This window comes from Globicephala melas, chromosome 16 (genome assembly GCF_963455315.2).
Source record: "Globicephala melas chromosome 16, mGloMel1.2, whole genome shotgun sequence".
Classification (NCBI taxonomy): domain Eukaryota; kingdom Metazoa; phylum Chordata; class Mammalia; order Artiodactyla; family Delphinidae; genus Globicephala; species Globicephala melas.
The window spans coordinates 15,752,838-15,771,065 of record NC_083329.1 but is presented as its reverse complement, the minus strand read 5'-3'; the positions used below and the strand labels follow the sequence as shown (position 1 = coordinate 15,771,065).

At 46.4% G+C, this 18,228-nt stretch overlaps 1 protein-coding gene across 1 annotated transcript in view; it reads left to right on the top strand.

Annotated features, from left to right (window-relative positions):
- LOC132593621 (von Willebrand factor A domain-containing protein 2-like) overlaps positions 1 to 17,469 on the top strand; it is a 54,067-nt gene extending 36,598 nt beyond the window's left edge. The window contains exons 5-6 of the mRNA XM_060286334.1: positions 15,183 to 15,316; positions 16,346 to 17,469. Of these exons, the coding sequence (XP_060142317.1) occupies positions 15,183 to 15,316; positions 16,346 to 16,668 (457 nt within the window). The 3' untranslated portion in view covers positions 16,669 to 17,469. The remainder of the gene's footprint in view (positions 1 to 15,182; positions 15,317 to 16,345) is intronic.
- The last annotated feature ends 759 nt before the right edge of the window (positions 17,470 to 18,228 follow it).

The window sequence follows — 18,228 nt, the reverse complement described above, 5'->3', positions numbered from 1 at the left end:
CTCCCGGGCTGGTGAGTGCCGGTCAGCACAGATCCTCTGTGCAGGAATCTCTGCTTTGCCCTCCGCACCCCTGTGGCTGCGCTCTCTTCCGCAGCTCCGAAGCTTCCCCCTCCGCCACCCACAGTCTCCACCCGCGAAGGGGCTTCCTAGTGTGTGGAAACCTTTCCTCCCTCACAGCTCCCTCCCACTGGCGCAGGTCCCGTCCCTATTCTTTTGTCTCTGTTTATTCTTTTTTCTTTTGCCCTACCCAGGTACGTGGGGGGTTTCTTGCCTTTTGGGAGGTCTGAGGTCCTCTGCCAGCGTTCAGTAGGTGTTCTGTAGGAGTTGTTCCACGTGTAGATGTCTGGTTATCTATTTTAAATAGAGTAGTGTGTATATGTCAATCCCAATTTATCCCTATCCCCACCTTTCCCCTTTAGTAACCATAAGTTTGTTTTCCACGTCTGAGTCTGTTTCTGTTTTATGCGTAAGTTCATTTGTATCATCATTTCCACTTCCAAATAAGTGATATCATATATTTGTTTTTGTCTGACTTACTTTTGTCTGACTTACTTACTACCTAGGAGTTCACTGACTAGAGAAAACAAGATCCTTGCATTGAAGCTTAAATTCTATTGCTGGCGGAGAAGAGGGGGTGGGGAGGTAGATAACATGCTAGTGAGTAAATATAAAATAATTCTGTTAGTGATAAGTATAAAAAAAGAGAGAAGAAAAATATATTTGAGAAAACATCAGTGTGCTAGGGGTTAGGAGTGCAGGGATGCAGGCTGCTCCTGTTTTGTAGCGTGGTCGGGGAAGGCATCGCTGATAAGGTGCCAGGTGACCAGCAGTGTGATGAAAGTCAAGGAGAGGTTCCTGTCCTTGCTGGAGAAGGATGGTCCAGGTGATGGCTCCGAGGAGCATGCTTGGCGTATTCAAAAGGAACAGCCGGTGGCCAGTGTAGTTGCATCCTTGGGCGTGCTGTTCCTCCTGACAGCTGCGGGGTGTCTCAATGCTTCCCAGGAAACCACTGTGGGGTTCCTGGAGTCCTTCTCCTGGAGAGTAGCCTCAGGTCTTTGCACTCTCCCGAGCCCAGTCGACTTACAGCCCCTCCAGCAGGAAATCTAATTTTGCACACCGTGGGGCACGTCCGCAGTCTGACTTACTTACTTAGTATGATAATCTCTAAGTCCATCCATGTTGCTACAGATGGCATTATTTCATTCTTTTATGGCAGAGTAACATTCCATTGTGCATATCACATCATCTTTATTCATTCCTCTGTCAGTGGACATTTAGGTTGTTTCCATGTCTTGGCTATTGTAAACAGCACTGCAATGAACATTGGGGAGCATGTATCCTTTCGAACCATGGTTTTCTCCTGAAATATGCCCGGGAGTGGGATTGCTGGATCATATGGTAGCTCTATTTTTAGTTTTTTTAAGGAACCTCCGTACTGTTTTCCTTAGTGGCTGTACCAATTTACATTCCCACCAACAGTGTTGGAGGGTTCCCTTTTCTCCACACTCTCTCCAACACTTATTGTTTGTAGACTTTTTGATGATGGTAATTCTGACTGGTGTGAGGTGATATCTCATTGTAGTTTCGATTTGCATTTCTCTAATAATTGGCAATGTTGAACATCTTTTCTTATGCCTGTTGGCCATCTGTATGTCTTCTTTGGAGAAATGTCTATTTAGGTTTTCTGCCCATTTTTTGATTGGGTTGTCTGTTTTTTTGATATTGAGCTGCATGAGCTTTTTGTAAATTTTGAAGTTTAATCCCTTGTTGTTTGCATCATTTGCAAATATTTTCTCTCATTCTGTGGGCTGTATTTTCGCTTTGTTTATGGTTTCCTTTGCTGCACAAAAGCTTTTGAGTTTAATTAGGTCCCATTTGTTTATTTTTGTTTTTATTTCCATTACTCTAGGAGATGGCTCAAAAAAGGTTTTGCTTCGATTCATGTCAAAGGGTGTTCTGCCTTTGTTTTCCTCTAAGAGTTTTATAGTATCCAGTCTTACATTTAGGTCTGTAATCAATTTTGAATTTATTTTTGTGTATGGTGTTAGAGAATGTTCTAATTTCATTGTTTTACATGTAGCTATCCAGTTTTCCCAGCACCATTTATTGAAGAGACTGTATTTTCTTCATTGTATAGTCTTGCCTCCTTTGTCATAGATTAATTGACCATAGGTTTATTTCTGGACTTTCCTGTTCCATTGATCGATATCTCTGTTTTTGTGCCAGTATCACACTGTTTTAATTACTGTAGCTTTGTAGTATAGTCTGAAGTCAGGGAGCCTGATTCCTCCAGTGTCATTTTTGTTTCTTAAGATTGCTTTGCCTATTCGGGGTCCATACAAATTAAAATTTTTTTGTTCTAGTTCTGTGAAAAATGCCATTGGTAATTTGATAGGGATTGCATTGAATCTGTAGCATGCTTGTGATAGTATAGTCATTTTGACAATATCGATTCTTCTAATCCAAGAACATGGTATATATTTCCATCTGTTTGTTTCAGCTTCAATTTCTTTCATCAGCATCACATTGTTTTTGGAGTACAGGTCTTTTGCCTCCTTAGGTAGGTTTACCTAGGTATTTTATTCTTTTTGATGCAATGATAAATGGGATTGTTTCTTTAATTTCTCTTTCTGATCTTTTGTTGTTAGTGTATAGAAGTACAACAGATTTCTGTGTATTAATTTTGTATCCTGCAACTTTACTGAATTCATTGATGAGCTCTAGTAGTTTTCTTTTAGGATTTTCTATGTATAGTATCGTGTCATCTGCAAACAGTGACAGTTTTACTTCTTTTCCAATTTGAATTCATTTTATTTCTTCTTCTTCTCTGATTGCCATGGCTAGGACTTCCAAAACTATGTTGAATAAAAGTGGCGAGAGTGGACATCCTTGTCTTGTTCCTGATCTTGGAGGAAATGCTTTCAGGTTTTCACCATTGAGTATGATGTTGGCTGTAGTTTTGTCATATATGGTCTTTATTATGTTGAGTTAAGTTCCCTCTGTGCCCACTTTCTGGAGAGTTTTCATCATAAATGGGTATTGAATTTTGTCAAAAGCTTTTTCTGCATCTTTTGAGATGATCGTACAGTTTTTATTCTTCAGTTTGTTAATGTGGTATATCACAGTGATTGATTTGCGGATATCAAAAAATCCTTGCATCCCTGGGATATACCTTGCATCCCTGAGATATACCACGATCCTTGCATCATGGTATATGATCCTTTTAGTGTATTGTTGGATTCAGTTTGCTAGTATTTTGTTGAGGATTTCTGTGTCTGTGTTCATCAGTGATATTGGCCTGTAATTTTCTTTTTTTATGGTATCTTTGTCTGGTTTTGGTATAAAGGTGATGGTGGCCTCATAGAATGAATTTGGGAGTGTTCCTTCCTCTGCAATTTTTTGAAAGAGTTTCAGAAGGATAGGTGTTAACTCTTCTCTAAATGTTTGATAGAATTCACCTGTGAAGCCATTTGGTCCTGGACTTTGGTTTGTTGGGAGTTTTTAAATCACCGTTTCAATTTCAGTACTTGTGATTGGTCTGTTCATATTTTTTATTTCTTCATGGTTTAGTCTTAGGAGATTGTATCTTTCTAAAATTTGTCCATTTCTTCTAGGTTGTCCATTTTATTGGCATATAGTTGCTTGTAGTAGTCTCTTATGATCCTTTGTATTTCTTTGGTGTCAGTTGTAACTTCTTCATATCTAATTTTATTGATTTGAGCCTACTCCCTTTTTTTCTTGATGAGTCTGGCTAAAGGTTTATCAATTTTGCTTATCTTTTCAAAGAACCAGCATTTAGTTTCATTGATCTTTTCTATCACTTTCTTTGTCTCAATTTCATTTATTTCTGCTGTAATCTTTATGATGATTTCTTTCCTTCTAATGACTCTGGGTTTTGTTTGTTCTTCTTTCTCTAATTGCTTTAGGTGTAAGGTTAGGTTATTTATTGGGGATTTGTCTTGTTTCCTGAGGTAAGATTGTATTGCTATAAACTTCCCTCTTAGAACTGCTTTTTCTGCATCCGATAGGTTTTGGATCATCATACTTTCATTTTCATTTGTCTCTAGGTATTTTTGGATTTCCTCTTTGATCTCTTCAGTGATTCATTGGTTGTTTAGTAGCATATTGTTTAACCTCCACATGTTTGTGTTTTTTACAGTTTTTTTCTTGTTGTTTATTTCTGTTCTCATCGCGTTGTGGTCAGAAAAGATGCTTGATATGATTTCAGTTTTCTTAAATTTACCGAGGTTTACTTTGTAGCCTAGCATGTGATCAGTCCTGGAGAATGTTCCATGTGCACTTGAAACAAATCTGTGTTCTGCTGCTTTTGGACAGGATGCTCTATAAATATCAGTTAAGTCCCTCTGATCTAATGTGTCATCTAAGGCCCATGTCTCCTTATTGATTTTCTGTCTGGATGATCTGTCCATTGATGAAAGTGGTGTGTTAAAGCCCCCCCCCCCCATTATTGTGTTACTGTTGATTTCTCCTTTTATGGCTGTTAGTATTTGCCTTATATATTGAGGTGCTCCTGTGTTGGGTGCATATATATTTACAATTGTTATATCTTCTTCTTGGATTGATCCCTTGATCATTATGTAGTTTCCTTCTTTATCTCTTGTAACAGTCTTTATTTTAAAGTCTGTTTTGTCTGATCTGAATATTGCTAATCTAGCTGTCTTTTGATTTCCATTTGCATGGAATACCTTTTTCCATTTACTCACTTTCAGCCTGTATGTATCCCTAGATCTTAAGTGGGTCTGTTGTAGACAGCATATACATAGGTCTTGTTTTTGTATCCATTTCAGCCAGTCTGTGTCTTTTGTTTGGAGCATTTAATCTGTTTATGTTTAAGGTAATTACCCCCACCTCCGATACCAGCAGGTAGGTCTGGCCCAGGCTCTTATGAGGTCACTGCTTTTTCTCCTGGGTCCTGGTGTGCACTAGACCTTGTGTGTGTCCTCCAAGAGTGGAGTTTCTGTTACCCCAGTCCTGTGGAGCTCCTGTGATCAAACCCTGCTGGCCTTCAAAGCCAGGTGCTCTGGGAGCTCCTCCTCCTGATGCCAGACCTGCAGGCTGGGGAGCCTGACGTGGGGCTCAGAACTTTCACTCCTATAGGAGAACCTCTGAGATATAATTATTTTCCAGTTTGTGGGTTGCCCACCCAGTGGGTATGGGATTTGATTTTATCACAGTTGTGCCCCTCCTACCATCTTGTTGTGGCTGCTTCTTTGTCTTTGGATGTAGGATATCTTTTTTGGTAAGTTCCAGCAGTTTTTTGTCAATGGTTGTGCAGCAGTTAGTTGTAATTTCGGTGTTTTCGTGAGGGGGGTGAGCTCACATCCTTCTACCCAGCCATCTTGTTACTGCCCCCATCCCCAGTGACTTCATCTTAGGTTGTTTATCCCAGCCCTTTCCTCTGACCTTGGGTGCAGAATGAGCAGCAAGTCAAATACAAGAAAGTTCAAAGGAAAAAGCACGTTAATATGTTTTTTAAAAGTGATATTAGTGTACGTTGACCTTTCCATGTTCCCTTGGAGCCTTCTACACTTGGGCCCTCCACGAATGGTTCCCGTAGAGAACAGTGGCATCCCCACTTCTGTATCTTGGGCCCAGACACACTGAGCAGTACTTGTCAAAGTGAGGTCTTTGGTCAGATGGTCTGAGTCAGAATTGCTTAGGGAGTATGTTAAAGTGCAGGTGCCTGGGCTGTCTCCAGACCTGCTAAATCACTCTGGGCAGTGATACTTAGAATTGGCACTTTTAAAAGGTCTCTTCCCACTGCCCCCTGGCCTAGGAGTGTTATACACACTAATTTATTTAAAACAGCTTTATTGAGATATAATTAAAATACTGTAAAGTTCACACCTTTAATGTGTACAGTTCAGTGGTTTTTAGTATATTTTCAGGGTTATCCAACTATTACCATCATCTAATTTTAGAATATTTTCATCATCTCAATAAGAAACCTTGTAAATAGACTATTCTCCAGAGAAGATATATAAATGGCCAATAAGCACATGAAAAGATGCTCAACATCATTAGTCATTAAGGAAATGCAAATCAAAACCATAATGAGATACCACTTCACACCCACTAGGAGGAATCAAATGAAAGACAGACAATAACAAGTGTTGGCAGAGATGTGGAGAAATTGGAGCCCTCATACGCTGCTGGTAGGATTGTAAAGTGGTGCAGCAACTTTGGAAAACAGTACAGCAGTTCCTCAAAATGTTAAACATAGAGTTACCACATGTCCTAGGAATTCCACTCCAAGAGAAACAAAGACATATGCCTGCACAAAAACATGTACAGTGATGTTCACAGCAGTGTTATTTATGATAGCCAAAATCCAATGGATGAATGGGTACACAAAATGTAATTTATTCCTAGAAGCAAAAATGAACAGATAGAACTACATAAAACTCAAAAGCTTATGCACAGCAAAAGAAACAACAAAATGAAAAGGCAGCCTACAGAATTGGAGAAAAATTTTGCAAACCATATATCAGGTAAGGTGTTATTATCCAAAATATATAAAGAACTCATACAAGCAATAACAAAAAACCCAACAATCTGGTTAAAAAATGGGCGGAAGAACTAAATAGACATTTTTCCAAAGAGGACATCAAAATGGCCAAGAGGCAAGATGCTTAACTAAAATGCTAAGTGAAACAAGCCAGACATAAAAGGTCACGTATTGTATGATTTCATTTATATGAAATAGTCTAAAATGGGCAAATCTGTGGAGACAGAAAGTAGATTAGTCATTTCCAGGGGATGTGGGGTGGCGGGATATGACTGCTAACAGGTAGAAAGCTTCTTTTTGGGGTGATGAAAATAGCTTGGATTTAGGTAGTGGTAATGGTTGTACAACTCTGAATTATACTAAAAACCACATTTGTACTTTAAAATGGTGAATTCTGTGGTATGTGAATTATATCATTATTGATATTTTATTGTTATAAAAACTTTTGTACCCATTATATACACAAAAACATTTGCAGAAGAAAAAGTAACCTAATGTTTTAAATTTAGGACTGAAAGTCAAAAACGTTTGGGGGACTTTGACTCAAATGACTCAGCCCTGCTCTCTTGTGAAAAACTAAGCCAATTTAAGTGACTTGGTACCAAAAGGTACTCTATAGAGATCACCCCGTACCTCTTCCAACCCCTTATTTTATGGAAGAGGATACTGAGGTTGGGGAGGAGCAGGTGACTTGGCCGGGACCACAGGGTCGCACTGCGCGTCCAGGAGGCCCCATGGAGCTGTCCTTTCCCACCTCTCTCCGACCTCCCCCTCCACCCCTGCCCCCTAAGTAATTAGTTGAGCCCCTTGTCAGCTGTGCTGAAAATCGTAACTAAGGGCTGTTATTCATAACCCATGACGTGCGGAGATGCATTGAGGATGCACCAGATGAGGACACGGGGGGTGGAGAAAGATGCCTCTTTACGTGTCTGAACAAGGTCAGCTCTTCTTTTGGGGATGAGAATGGTTAGCATTTGTGTATCCCAGGTTGGCTGTAAGACGACAAACAAGAAAAGGAGGCAGTTCCTGGTTTTTGGGCCACGGTTGCAGGGTCATTGAGGACATTGAACGTTAAGACACTCTTACTAATAACAGAGGAATGTTGGCCGAATGGGAGCGATGACCTGCCCAGGGCTCTTTACCCTTTTTCTTCAGTGGAGTTTTAAATTCTCGACAGACAAGCACAGCTGTCCCCAAAACCCAGAACACTTGCCTTTCCAGATCAATGCAGTCCCCTAAAAGCATGTTTTGAAATGACTAAGAAGACACTGTGACAGTCACCTTATTGCTACTTTGTAATAAGTTTAAAAAATACTACAATCAAACCTTACAGTGTTGTACCCCATGATAACCTAAAACACGGCCAGCAGTTGGCTTCCGAATGTCTAGAAGTCTGGCCAGAGGGCTGTGCACGTCTGTTCCATCATCTGATTAATTTCACGTAACATGACTCTGAGTTTTCTGTGATTGAATTTTTTTTTTCTTTTGGACCCCATCTGTAGCTTTATCAAAGTTGTACCGTGTTTGAGTAGCTCTGCAGAAATAGCAATGACCCCTTTCTTTAGCACAAAGCCTTTTATAGCCAGCTCTGGCCTCTTTCAAGCTGCATTAACATTTAAACATAGTTTTTAGAATAGTTAAAATTACAAAGCACTTTGCTCTATTTTTTTTTTTACTTAATATTATTTGTATTTTTGCATAAAGCTGCATTATTTTTCATGTTCATCCTTTTTAATGGTTATGTAATCAATGAATTGAGCTCTTACAATATAGTAAATCAGACCCCTAAAAGGACACATTTAGCTTGATTCCAGGATTTTTGTCCATTGCGGAAACCACCACCAACAAAAACTCCTGTAATCAACATCCCTGTACCTACAGTGAGTGTTCTTATGAATTATTTTTCGAAGTCTGTTCCATGAACTACCTGCATCAGAATCACTGGGGGTGGGAAAGGGGAGCGGGTCTAAAATGTATTGATAGATTCTCAGGCCTGGTCACACACCCACCAATTTGGACTCTGGGAGGATGGAATCTGAAAATCCACATTAGTAAATCTCCTAAGGGACTTTCATGCTGACTAGAATTTGAGACTAGCTCAAAAGGTAAACTTCTTAGAAGAGGTTTCTAGGTAGTTCATTATAATGACCACGATGGAGTGCTTACTAGGTACTAGCAGGCACTGGATACAGCATTTAATCTTCAAACAATACTGTTACTTTTTCTACTTTAGCAGGTTTAACAGGAGTGTCAGACCAAGTAACGTTGCCAAGTTTAGCTGGCCAGTATCTCACGGGACTAGTATCTGCGCCCTTGTTCTTAATCGTCCACGTGTTTCTATCATAAACAGCAGTCCATCTGTGAACCTTCACTTTCTACCTCGTTTAGTCCCATTGGAGAGAAATTAGAAAAACCTTAGATTCTGGCCTCAGACCTTCCTGTCTGGAGCCAGACGATGAGCTCAGAACAGTCTCTGTGAGAAACACCCCGTGGAATAAGAAAAGTGGAGGTAGCAGGGTTTCTTCTCATTTCCCGGGGTTCAGATGCTGTTAGGAATCTCACCTGCGCTCGGTCGGTCAGAAGCCAGCAGGTCAGATGCAGAGGTGGAGAGGGTGGCCGGCACGGGCATTTGTGCGCTAAGCGATGTGGAAGCGGACACCCCAGAGGTCCGTGGAGTTGTAGTCTGGGCCCTCATGGCCTTGAAATTTAATTTCTCTCTAGCCACAGGCTGGTAGCTACGAAGAGCGGGGCCAGACCCACTCAGAAAATCTGGATTGGAAAGGGAAAACAAAGGTTAACTCTGGAGGGGCCGAGGGTAGACCTGTATGAGAAACAAGAACAGCGTTGCGGAGAACAAGTGCTTTTTTTCCTGGTCTTGAAGCTTTGAATCCATATGGAAAGAAGTGATGATTAGATGGGCGAGGGGTGCGGGGGTGTTTTGAGGAGAGAAAGCGAAGTCTGGCTGAGAAGCTAAGGACGCAGGGCCACAGCCAGAGGCTTGTGGGGAACCCTGCCGGGGGAAGGCACAGGGAGCTCCTGGCTTTTGGCGAAAAGTGTTTTGAAACCATTTAGAACAGTATAGAGTAGGGGTCAGCAAACCTTTTCAGCAGAGAGCCATAGAGTAAATATTTTAAAGCTCTGCCGGCCGCGTGGTCTCTGCTTAGATAGTACATAAATGAATGGGCGCCCATTTTCCATGCCCGTTAGGCGCAAGTCTGCAGAGGAATGACCATTGGCTTTGGAATTAGCTGGACTGGGTTTCAACTGCAGTTCTGACCTCCACTGGCTGGGGAGAGGTAGGCTGTGTAGCCTGATGGTTAAGAACTTGGGCTCTGGAAGTGGAGGGTTCAAGTCCTACCTCCACCACCCATGAGCTGTGTCACCTTAGCTAAGGCCCTTCTCTTCTCTGAACTCCCCTGTCTCAGAGCTGTGGTGAGAATTATATGAGCCAAGCACCTTTACACACACACACACACTCACTCACTCACTCACTCACTCAGCACAGTGGTGCCTGGCATGTGGTAAGTGCACAGTAAATATTAAGTTAGTATTACTGGTCTCTGAGCAGGGGATTCCTCATCTATTACCATCCACTGAAAGGTTTTGCCCAAAATCTATTGTAGTGAGTCATATTATTTTCTTCCCAGTTGACGGAGCTGGCAGTCCACCCTCTGAGGACGTTTGCACGAGCCTCCTATGGCGAGCTTTACTAGGGATTCTGTGCTGGGATTCCAGGCTCAGTCGACAGTCCCTGTAACTAGGCTGTGAGGATTAGAGAATCTTAGCATCCTGATGAGATGGGACCACCGTAACCTGCCCTGATCTGAAAGCAGTCAAACGGTTCAGCCTTCCAGCGCCCAACCCTGAACTTGGAAGTGGGACAGAGAGGCCTGATCACGGACCCTTGCATCAAAGCCTCTGATGAGAGGCCTCATCAGACCCTTGCCGCAAAGCCCCGTCCTTCACGCCCATAAATTCTTATGAAGCTCATTTATCTGCTTTCCCACCCCAAGGAGATGTTGAGCTGTAACAAGAAGGGAATGGTATGGGGCTGGGGAGATGGGAGGTGGGTGTTAGACAAACGAGGAGAATTGTGCCCCGGAGACACCATGGCGAGAGACAGCAAACACATACACAAAGAATGTCATTGTTACATAACACAACAGAGATGTATAGGGGGAGTGTTAAGTCCAGGGGAAAAGTTCATTTCTCTTCATCATTCTTGTGGTTTAGTTGGTGAGAGAGTGCGTATCTCATGCTGGAATTGTCCCTTTGAGTCTCTGCTGGAAGAAGGTGGCCATCATTTCAGGCTCTCATTCCAACTTCATCTCTGGACCGCTGACTCTTTCTTCTTTGTTTTTTTCCTTCTGGGTCAGCTCAGAGGAGGACGTACAGAGATGAGCCTTGCTCTGAAATACCTTCTGCATAAAGGATTCCCTGGGGGCAGAACTGCCTCTGTGCCCCAGGTCCCCATCATTGTCACTGACGGGAGGTCCCAAGGGCATGTGGCCCTGCCAGCCAAGCAGCTGAAGCAAAGGGGCGTCACCTGTGTTTGCTGTGGGGGTCTGCTTCCCAGTAAGAGATTTGGTCACGCGGGGTCAGCCCTCTGGGTCAGCCTGGGGACGTCGCAGCCATGGGAAGAGAGAGGAGCTGGGAAAACCATCCTGATCCTTCCTGGATCCGTTTTTTTGTCACTTTGCTGTATTGTTGCTGGCACAAGGGAACCGCCAAGTCTTTGGAAGTCTGAGAGTTTGCATCGTCTTTAATTTAGTCTGAATACTTGATTTCAAGTGTCAGAAACTTGACTCTAATTTATCTGGGCAGAAATGGAAGTTCATGGACTCATCCAACTGCACAGGGTGGGTCAGCAGCCAGATGCAGGAATAGGCCTTCCTAGAGGAGAGGGGGGCACAGTTCCTCAATGCTCTCAACCCTGAAAATGGAGGTGACCTCAGTGGGGCTGTTGTCATTTGTGGGTATCAAGTGAAATGACTCTTGGTCTGGGCACTGTGCCTATACATAGAAATCTCTTTATTAATTTTAGTATAGTTGTTCCTTGGGGTTGGTTCTAGGACCCCTGTGGATACCAAAACCCATGGATGCTTAAGTCCCTTAGTTGGCCACCCATATCCATGGATGTGGAACCCACAGATACAGAGGACCAACTGTACATTATTTATTCTCTCAGTCAATAAATGTATGTTGTCTTCCTCGTGCCAGACACTGTTCTAGGTTCTCAGGATGCACAGACAGCAATACAAAGTCCCTGCCCTGATGGAGCTTCTGTTCTAGGAAAGGAGCTAGATTTAAAAAAAAAAAAAAAAAGAAGTGAGTGAATAAATAAGTAACAGTTTCAGGTGGAAATAAAATTCAAAGGAGAAAAATAAAGTAGGGAAGAGGTTACAGAGTGATGGGAATAGAGAGGACAGCTGTTTTAGATAGGGGGGTCTGGCAAGGCTCCTTTGAAGAGTTCATTTTTGAGCAGAAACTTGAGTGAGGAACAAGCCTTCCAAATAACAGGGAAAAGAGCAGGCAAGGCAGGCAGATGGAAAGTGCAAAGGCCCTGAGGCAGTAGCTAGCTCGGTGTGTGATAGAAACAGTGAGACAGCCAGGAGTGGCTGGAGCCCAGCAAGCAAGGGGTGAATTATAAGAAATAAGGTAGAAGAGGTGGGCAGGAGTTAGGTCTAGAGCTTTTGTGGGTTATTGTAGAGACTAAAGTTTGTAATGAGTAGTCTGGGAAGTCTTTGGGGTGGGGGGTTTGAGCAGGAAAATTACATGAATTGGCTTACATTTTTAGAAAATCACACTGACTGCAAGGTAGAGAGAATAGACTGGTGGGTGAGGCAGAGGGAGAAGCAATAATAGGGGCAGTGGGGAGTCTAGTTAGGAGGCCTTTGGAGCAGCTCACATGCAAGATTATGATGGTTTGCAGTAGGGAAGCAGCTGTGACCCCGCTGAGGAGTGGCTGGATTTAGGATGCTTTTGGAAGGCAGAGCAATGGAGTGACCAGTGTATTGGATGTGGGTGTGTGAGAGAAGAATCAAAGATTTTGGCCTGAACTCCCGTGTGAATGGTGGTGCTATTTACTGAAAAGAGAAAGAGTGGGAAAGGAACAAAGGAAATTGAATTCTGTTTCAGACAAGTCAAGTTTGAGATGCGTATCAGCCATCTAAGTAGAGAAGCTGAGTAAAGAGTTGGATACGAGAGTCTGGAGCAGAGGAGAAAGGACAGGCATCGAGATTGAAACTGACGATGGTATTTAAAGCCTAAATAAGATCACCAGGAGCTGAGTGCTGCGTGGACCAGCAAGTGCAGAAAGAGGAAGAAGATAGAAGGGGACTGAGGTTGTAGGTACCATGGGGCTGCCCCGATTGTGCAGTGTCCTGGTGACGATGATGACAGCTACCACCACCACTTGTTGTCATTGCCAGTAAGTTGGTATTAGACACAAGCTGCCTTATGGCTGGCTCTTTCTGTGTCCTCAGATATAAGGAGTATAAACCCCTTGAGAGAGGAGAGTGGGCGTTACTTCATGGCTCCCTGCCCACCCTCATCCCCACATAGGGCCAAATAGAGTGTCTTGCACATAGTATTTGCCCAAAGGTTTGTCACTGAGGATAGAATCTCCCATGGGTGGAAATACTGGCCCGTTCTGGGGCTTTCTTCTCCAGCTGCTGGCTGGAGTAGCGCTTCTCAAACTATCTGTGGTGAAGGTCCAGTTTGTTTTTTTTTCTAATCCATCATGAACGGATACTTTTTTAAAAAAAAAATACAATAAAAATGAGTTGCTGGAAAGATGAAATAGAAACAAAATAGAAACTCAGATATTTATTATTTGACCCAACAGACATAAAATGACTGTCAAGTTGCTGTACGATTAGTTTCTAAATGCTTGGTGTCTATACTTATCGGATTCTGAATCAGGGTGAAACAGTTCGGGGCTCTTCACTGGCCCACAGACCGTATTTTGAGCATCCCTAGTGTAGGGAAATCAAGAAGCCATTGCTCAGAAGAGGGGGCACGGCTCAGATATGAAGACCTGAGCTGCAGACACAGGAAGCCTCTGAGAAAGCCTGTTGGATTTCCAGGGCTACCTGACCCCTCCCCACTCCTAGTAAGAGGCCAGCTCCCTGTTGACCAGTGGTTCTCCAAGTGTGTTCCTTGGACCAGCAGTAACAGCATCACCTGGGAGCTTGCTAGAAATGCACACACTCAGGCCCCACTGCATTGAGTCCAAAACTCTGGGGCAAAAGGAGCCTCGATCTGTGGTTTTTCTGGCCCCTCAGTGATTCTGATGCCGCCAAAGTCTGAGAACCACTGCAGTGTGAGATTAAAGACTGTTGCCCGTTCAAACTCTTTCCCCCTTTTAGTGTACATTGAGCCCCTTCTCTGATGGTTCTCAACTCTGGCTGAGCATCTGAATTACCCAGGGAGCTTTTAAGAAGGTCTGTTTGGGGGCCGGGAGAGCTAAGGGTGCGGCCCGACAGAGCTGCCCGCTCAATGCTAATGTGAGTCCGGAACTGAGGAGCCCCTCTGTGTGCCAGGCGCTGTCCCAGGTGCTGGGCAAAGTGTCTGGTCTCTGTGGCTTCAGAGGAGGATGGGGAACTTTACATTAGGAGGTTTAGAGATACATGAAGGTTTTGCTGTATTGCCAAGCTGTGGTCTGTTTTGATGAATTTTTGATAGGCAGGATTCTAAATGTGTCACTGACTGCCTTGTCTTCTTAAAAACAGGTTTCTCAACATCATTTAACCCTTTCTTCATGCCCTACGGTCATCATCCCCCACAGCATTTCTGTTCTGGACACTAGCAGTGCCCTCTGATTGTGGAGCTATGCCAGCTCCTGCCTCTACACGGCCTCATGTTGCTGGCCTTTGAGTTCTTATTGCCACTATTTATAATTCTTCAGGATTTTTTTTTCTTTTCTGTTACTAGCTGTCCCTGTTTGTTCTTCTCTTGCTGTCACCTAGAACCACTTTCCTTCATTTCCTTTCTAGTTAAATTTTTTTTTTATTTTTGGCTGCGTTGGGTCTTCGTTGCTGCACATGGGCTTTCTCTAGTTGCGATGAGCAGGGGCTACTCTTTGTTGCGGTGCGCGAGCCTCCCATTGGGTGGCTTCTCGTTGCACGGGCTCTAGGCGTGCAGGCTTCAGTAGTTGTGGTACTCGGGCTCAGTAGTGTGGCGCACGGGCTTAGTTGCTCCGCGGCATGTGGGATCTTCCCGGACCAGGGCTCAAACCCGTGTCCCCTGCATTGGCAGGCAGATTCTTAACCACGGTGCCCCCAGGGAAGCCCTCTGGTTAAATTTTTCTCATCAGCTATAGGTTGCAAAACCAGACGACTAAATCTGTTAGGACCCTGTCTCAAATAAGAGCCGACGGTTTGAGTGTGAGGCTCTCCTCTGAGGAAGTTCGGGGACTGGAGCGTGTGCACGTTATGACCCGTGGCTGAGCATCCTCGAGGTCCTTCTGTGCTTCACTTCTAGACCTTACCTGTATCCTAGGTGGATGAGGTTGCAGCTCTGTGGCTCCTGCAGTAGTGGGTGGCGGGGCTGTCCACAGGGAGCCCAGCGTCTAGGAGACGGGTGGATAGGAGGTGGGTGAGTGTGGGGCGATGAGCCATTGTAACTTCTCGGCCGGGGGCTCGGGGCACAGGTGGGAGGAGCTGCGCACGCTGGCCAGCGAGGCAAGGGAGCAGCACGTGCTGATGGCCGAGCAGGTGGAGGACGCCGCCCACGGCCTCTCCAGCACCCTCGGCGGCTCTGCCACGTGCACCATTGCCTCTCCGGGTGAGTAAGGCCTTTCCGTGTGGAAAGGAGTGGCCTCGCCTGTATGGAAGCGGGATGGGGGTGAGGAGGGTTCCCCAAGGCCGGAGGTCCCCCTGAGAGGGAGGGAAGAGGAATGGAGCCCAGCAGCCTCGGCCCTGGGGCCCTCTGCTCTGTTCTACCGCCCTGTGTCAGGCCCTGTGGGGTTCTAGGCTGGGAATTCCGAACTTGTCGCACGGGGTAGAGAGGCTCAGATCTGGTGGGGTCCCCTCCCCTGCTGTCAGCACAGGGAGGCCTCATCTGGGGGTGAGATCCCTGTATTCCCAGTCATCTTTGTCAGGCTCCATCCAGGAGCTAGAGTGAAGTACGTTGTAAAAAAAAAAAAAAAAAGCTACACGTGTGCACAGGATGGAAGAGCGGTGTGGGGCGGGGCTTGTGCAGAGGAGATGCTCGGAGACCAGCTGCCCCTCCCCCGTGTACTCTGCCGGGAAAGAGCCAGGGCTGAGGGTGGTGGGCCCACGGGCGGAGGAAGGAGGCGTAACCCTGTCTTCCCTGCCTCGGGTATGCACGGTGGACACAGACTGCAAGGTCCAGCCTCACCCCTGTGAGCGCAAGACGCTAGAGATGGTCAGGCAGCTTGCCGGCCAGGCCCCGTGCCGGAGGGGATCTCGGGGGACCAAGGCCGTGCTGGCTGCTCTCTGTCCCTTTTCCAGGTTTGTCCACAAGGTGTGGGGTCAGAGCCTGCGGGCAGGGCCTGGGCGGGGACGGCTAAGTGCTCATGGGCTGCAGGGAGAACGGCTCTCCGGGGCCTTGGCTGTGGAGTGTGTGACAGGGATCGGAGGAGACCTGGGAGGGAGGCAGGGACAGAGCTCCGGGGACCCAGGCAGGGGCACAGCTACTCAGTGTCAGAGTCTTTTAGACACACCGCCCAGGAGCCCCGGGCCTGGGTCACAGCCATTCTGAAGGCTGGTAACTCAGCCAAAAGCTGGTCTGACAGGGCGGTGGTCTGGACTTGGGATAGTGGTCTGCTAATCTGGTCCCTCCGATCACCAGTTTCCACGTGTCTGGGGACTGAGCAAGGCCAGAGGCTTACGGTGCTTCGATGGATTCCGGATGTGGAGGCCGTGAAGAATGCTGGATTCTTCAGGGCCGGAGCTCAGGCATTCAAGGGCACCCGCCGCCCGGCTCTCAGCCACTGCCCCGCAGACCCCCAGATCGTCCCCTTTATCCGGACCACCTTCAGTATGGCACCTGGTCAGGAGCTCATGACCTCGCCCTCTAGTCCTTTCTGGAGGGCCAGGGTAGCGTTTGAACCAGCTGCACCTTGGCCCCTTGGCCTGGCCTCAGCGATGAGATCAGAGCGCGCACAGCAGTGAGATGGAGCGGCTGAGAAGCCGTGAGGGCCGTGTTGGGTCGATGCAGAGTCCGAACGCCATCTCGGCAGGGAAGGGTGGTGCCCCCCATGTGGATCAGAGGAAGTGGGGCCTCGTGCCATGTCAGAGGCCACTAAAGGCTCTCTTCCGAACCTGCACTTCCGAGTGAAAGGAGGTAGTTCTTCATTCCCTGGTGAACATGTTTAAGGACTCACTGTGAGCCAGGCAGGGTCCAGCGAGGAGGCAGGCACAGTCGCGGCCCCAAGAAGCTCGTGGTCCAGAGAGAGCCTCCCAAGCACTGGGATGGGGCCTGTCCTCGACACACGTCATGGAGGAGGGGTTGCTTGAGCAGTCTCGAAAGATGTGGGAACCGGGTAGCAGTGGGCAGAGGCGTCCAGAGCCGGGAGCCCTGGGAGAGGCTGGTGGGTAGAGTACACTTCATGGCTATGTGCTCAGACTCTGGGGGCATCACCACTAGTGAGCTGGGAACCTCCCGCTGTCTGTTTCCACATTCAGCAAGGGGGTGATAACAGGACCTGCCCCCGGAGGATTGCCAGGGGCACGCAGTGAGGTAATTCGTAGAATGCACTGACATTGCAGGCTTCTAGAATAATGCATATAGTAGGCTTTTCATCAATCCCCTCATTCAAGAAATACTCACCGAGGCTCTCCTAAGTTCCCAGCACTGCCCCAGGTCCTGGGGAATCAGCATGAGCGTCTCGGAAACAAATCTGCTCTCATGAGCAAGAGGCAGCAGTGAACAAAGTGAATACCTAAATGAACTATTAGGTGGTGGTAAGTGCAATGGGGGAAAGGATGCGGGGTGGGACAGGGTGGGGTAAGTAGAGGGTAGGGGTGCAGCTTTAATTAGAGTGGGCAGGGACCAGACCTGAGGGAGGTGGGGGACTAGCTGAGCACAGGCCCAGGCGAAGCCCTGTGGATAGTGTCTGCTCAACAACGCTGGCTCCCGTAGGCCTGGGTAGGGAGGGCAGGGCCCGTGGAGCCTTCTGGGCTAGGACCTGTGGTTTGATGAGGAGTAGACGTGGAGGGGGAGAAGAGTTAATGAGCTGGCAGCTTGGCACAGTTTTGATTTCAGCAACCCCTTGAGTCCGTAGTTGACTTGGCTTTTATCCCAAGTGGATGTTTTGCCTCAGGAAATCCCCCGCCCTAGAGGTGAGCCCAGTTAGCCTGCCCGCCAGGTGAGCAGCCCTGGGTGGGATCTCCCCGGGAGAAGTGCTCTTTGGCAAGTTTTAGAGAGCTTTGTCGCGAAGGCCCCAGGAGAATCTCCTTAGATGAGGCCATCCGTGGAGCTGCTGCCAGCCAAGAGGAGGGCTTTCTGCCCGAGGGACGAGGACCCACTCCTCTGTGGTCGGCCCATCGCCCCGCAGACTCAGGAGAGCCAGGGGGCGAGGCCCAGAGGGCAGGATGCATGGGCTTTGGAGTGGGAGATGGAGTTCGGATCCCAGCTCTGCTGTGTTCTGGTAACCGTGTGACTTTGGGCAACTTAATTCAGCCCTGAACCCATTTCTCCATCTGGGAGAGGAGACTGCTGTCTCTCCAAGT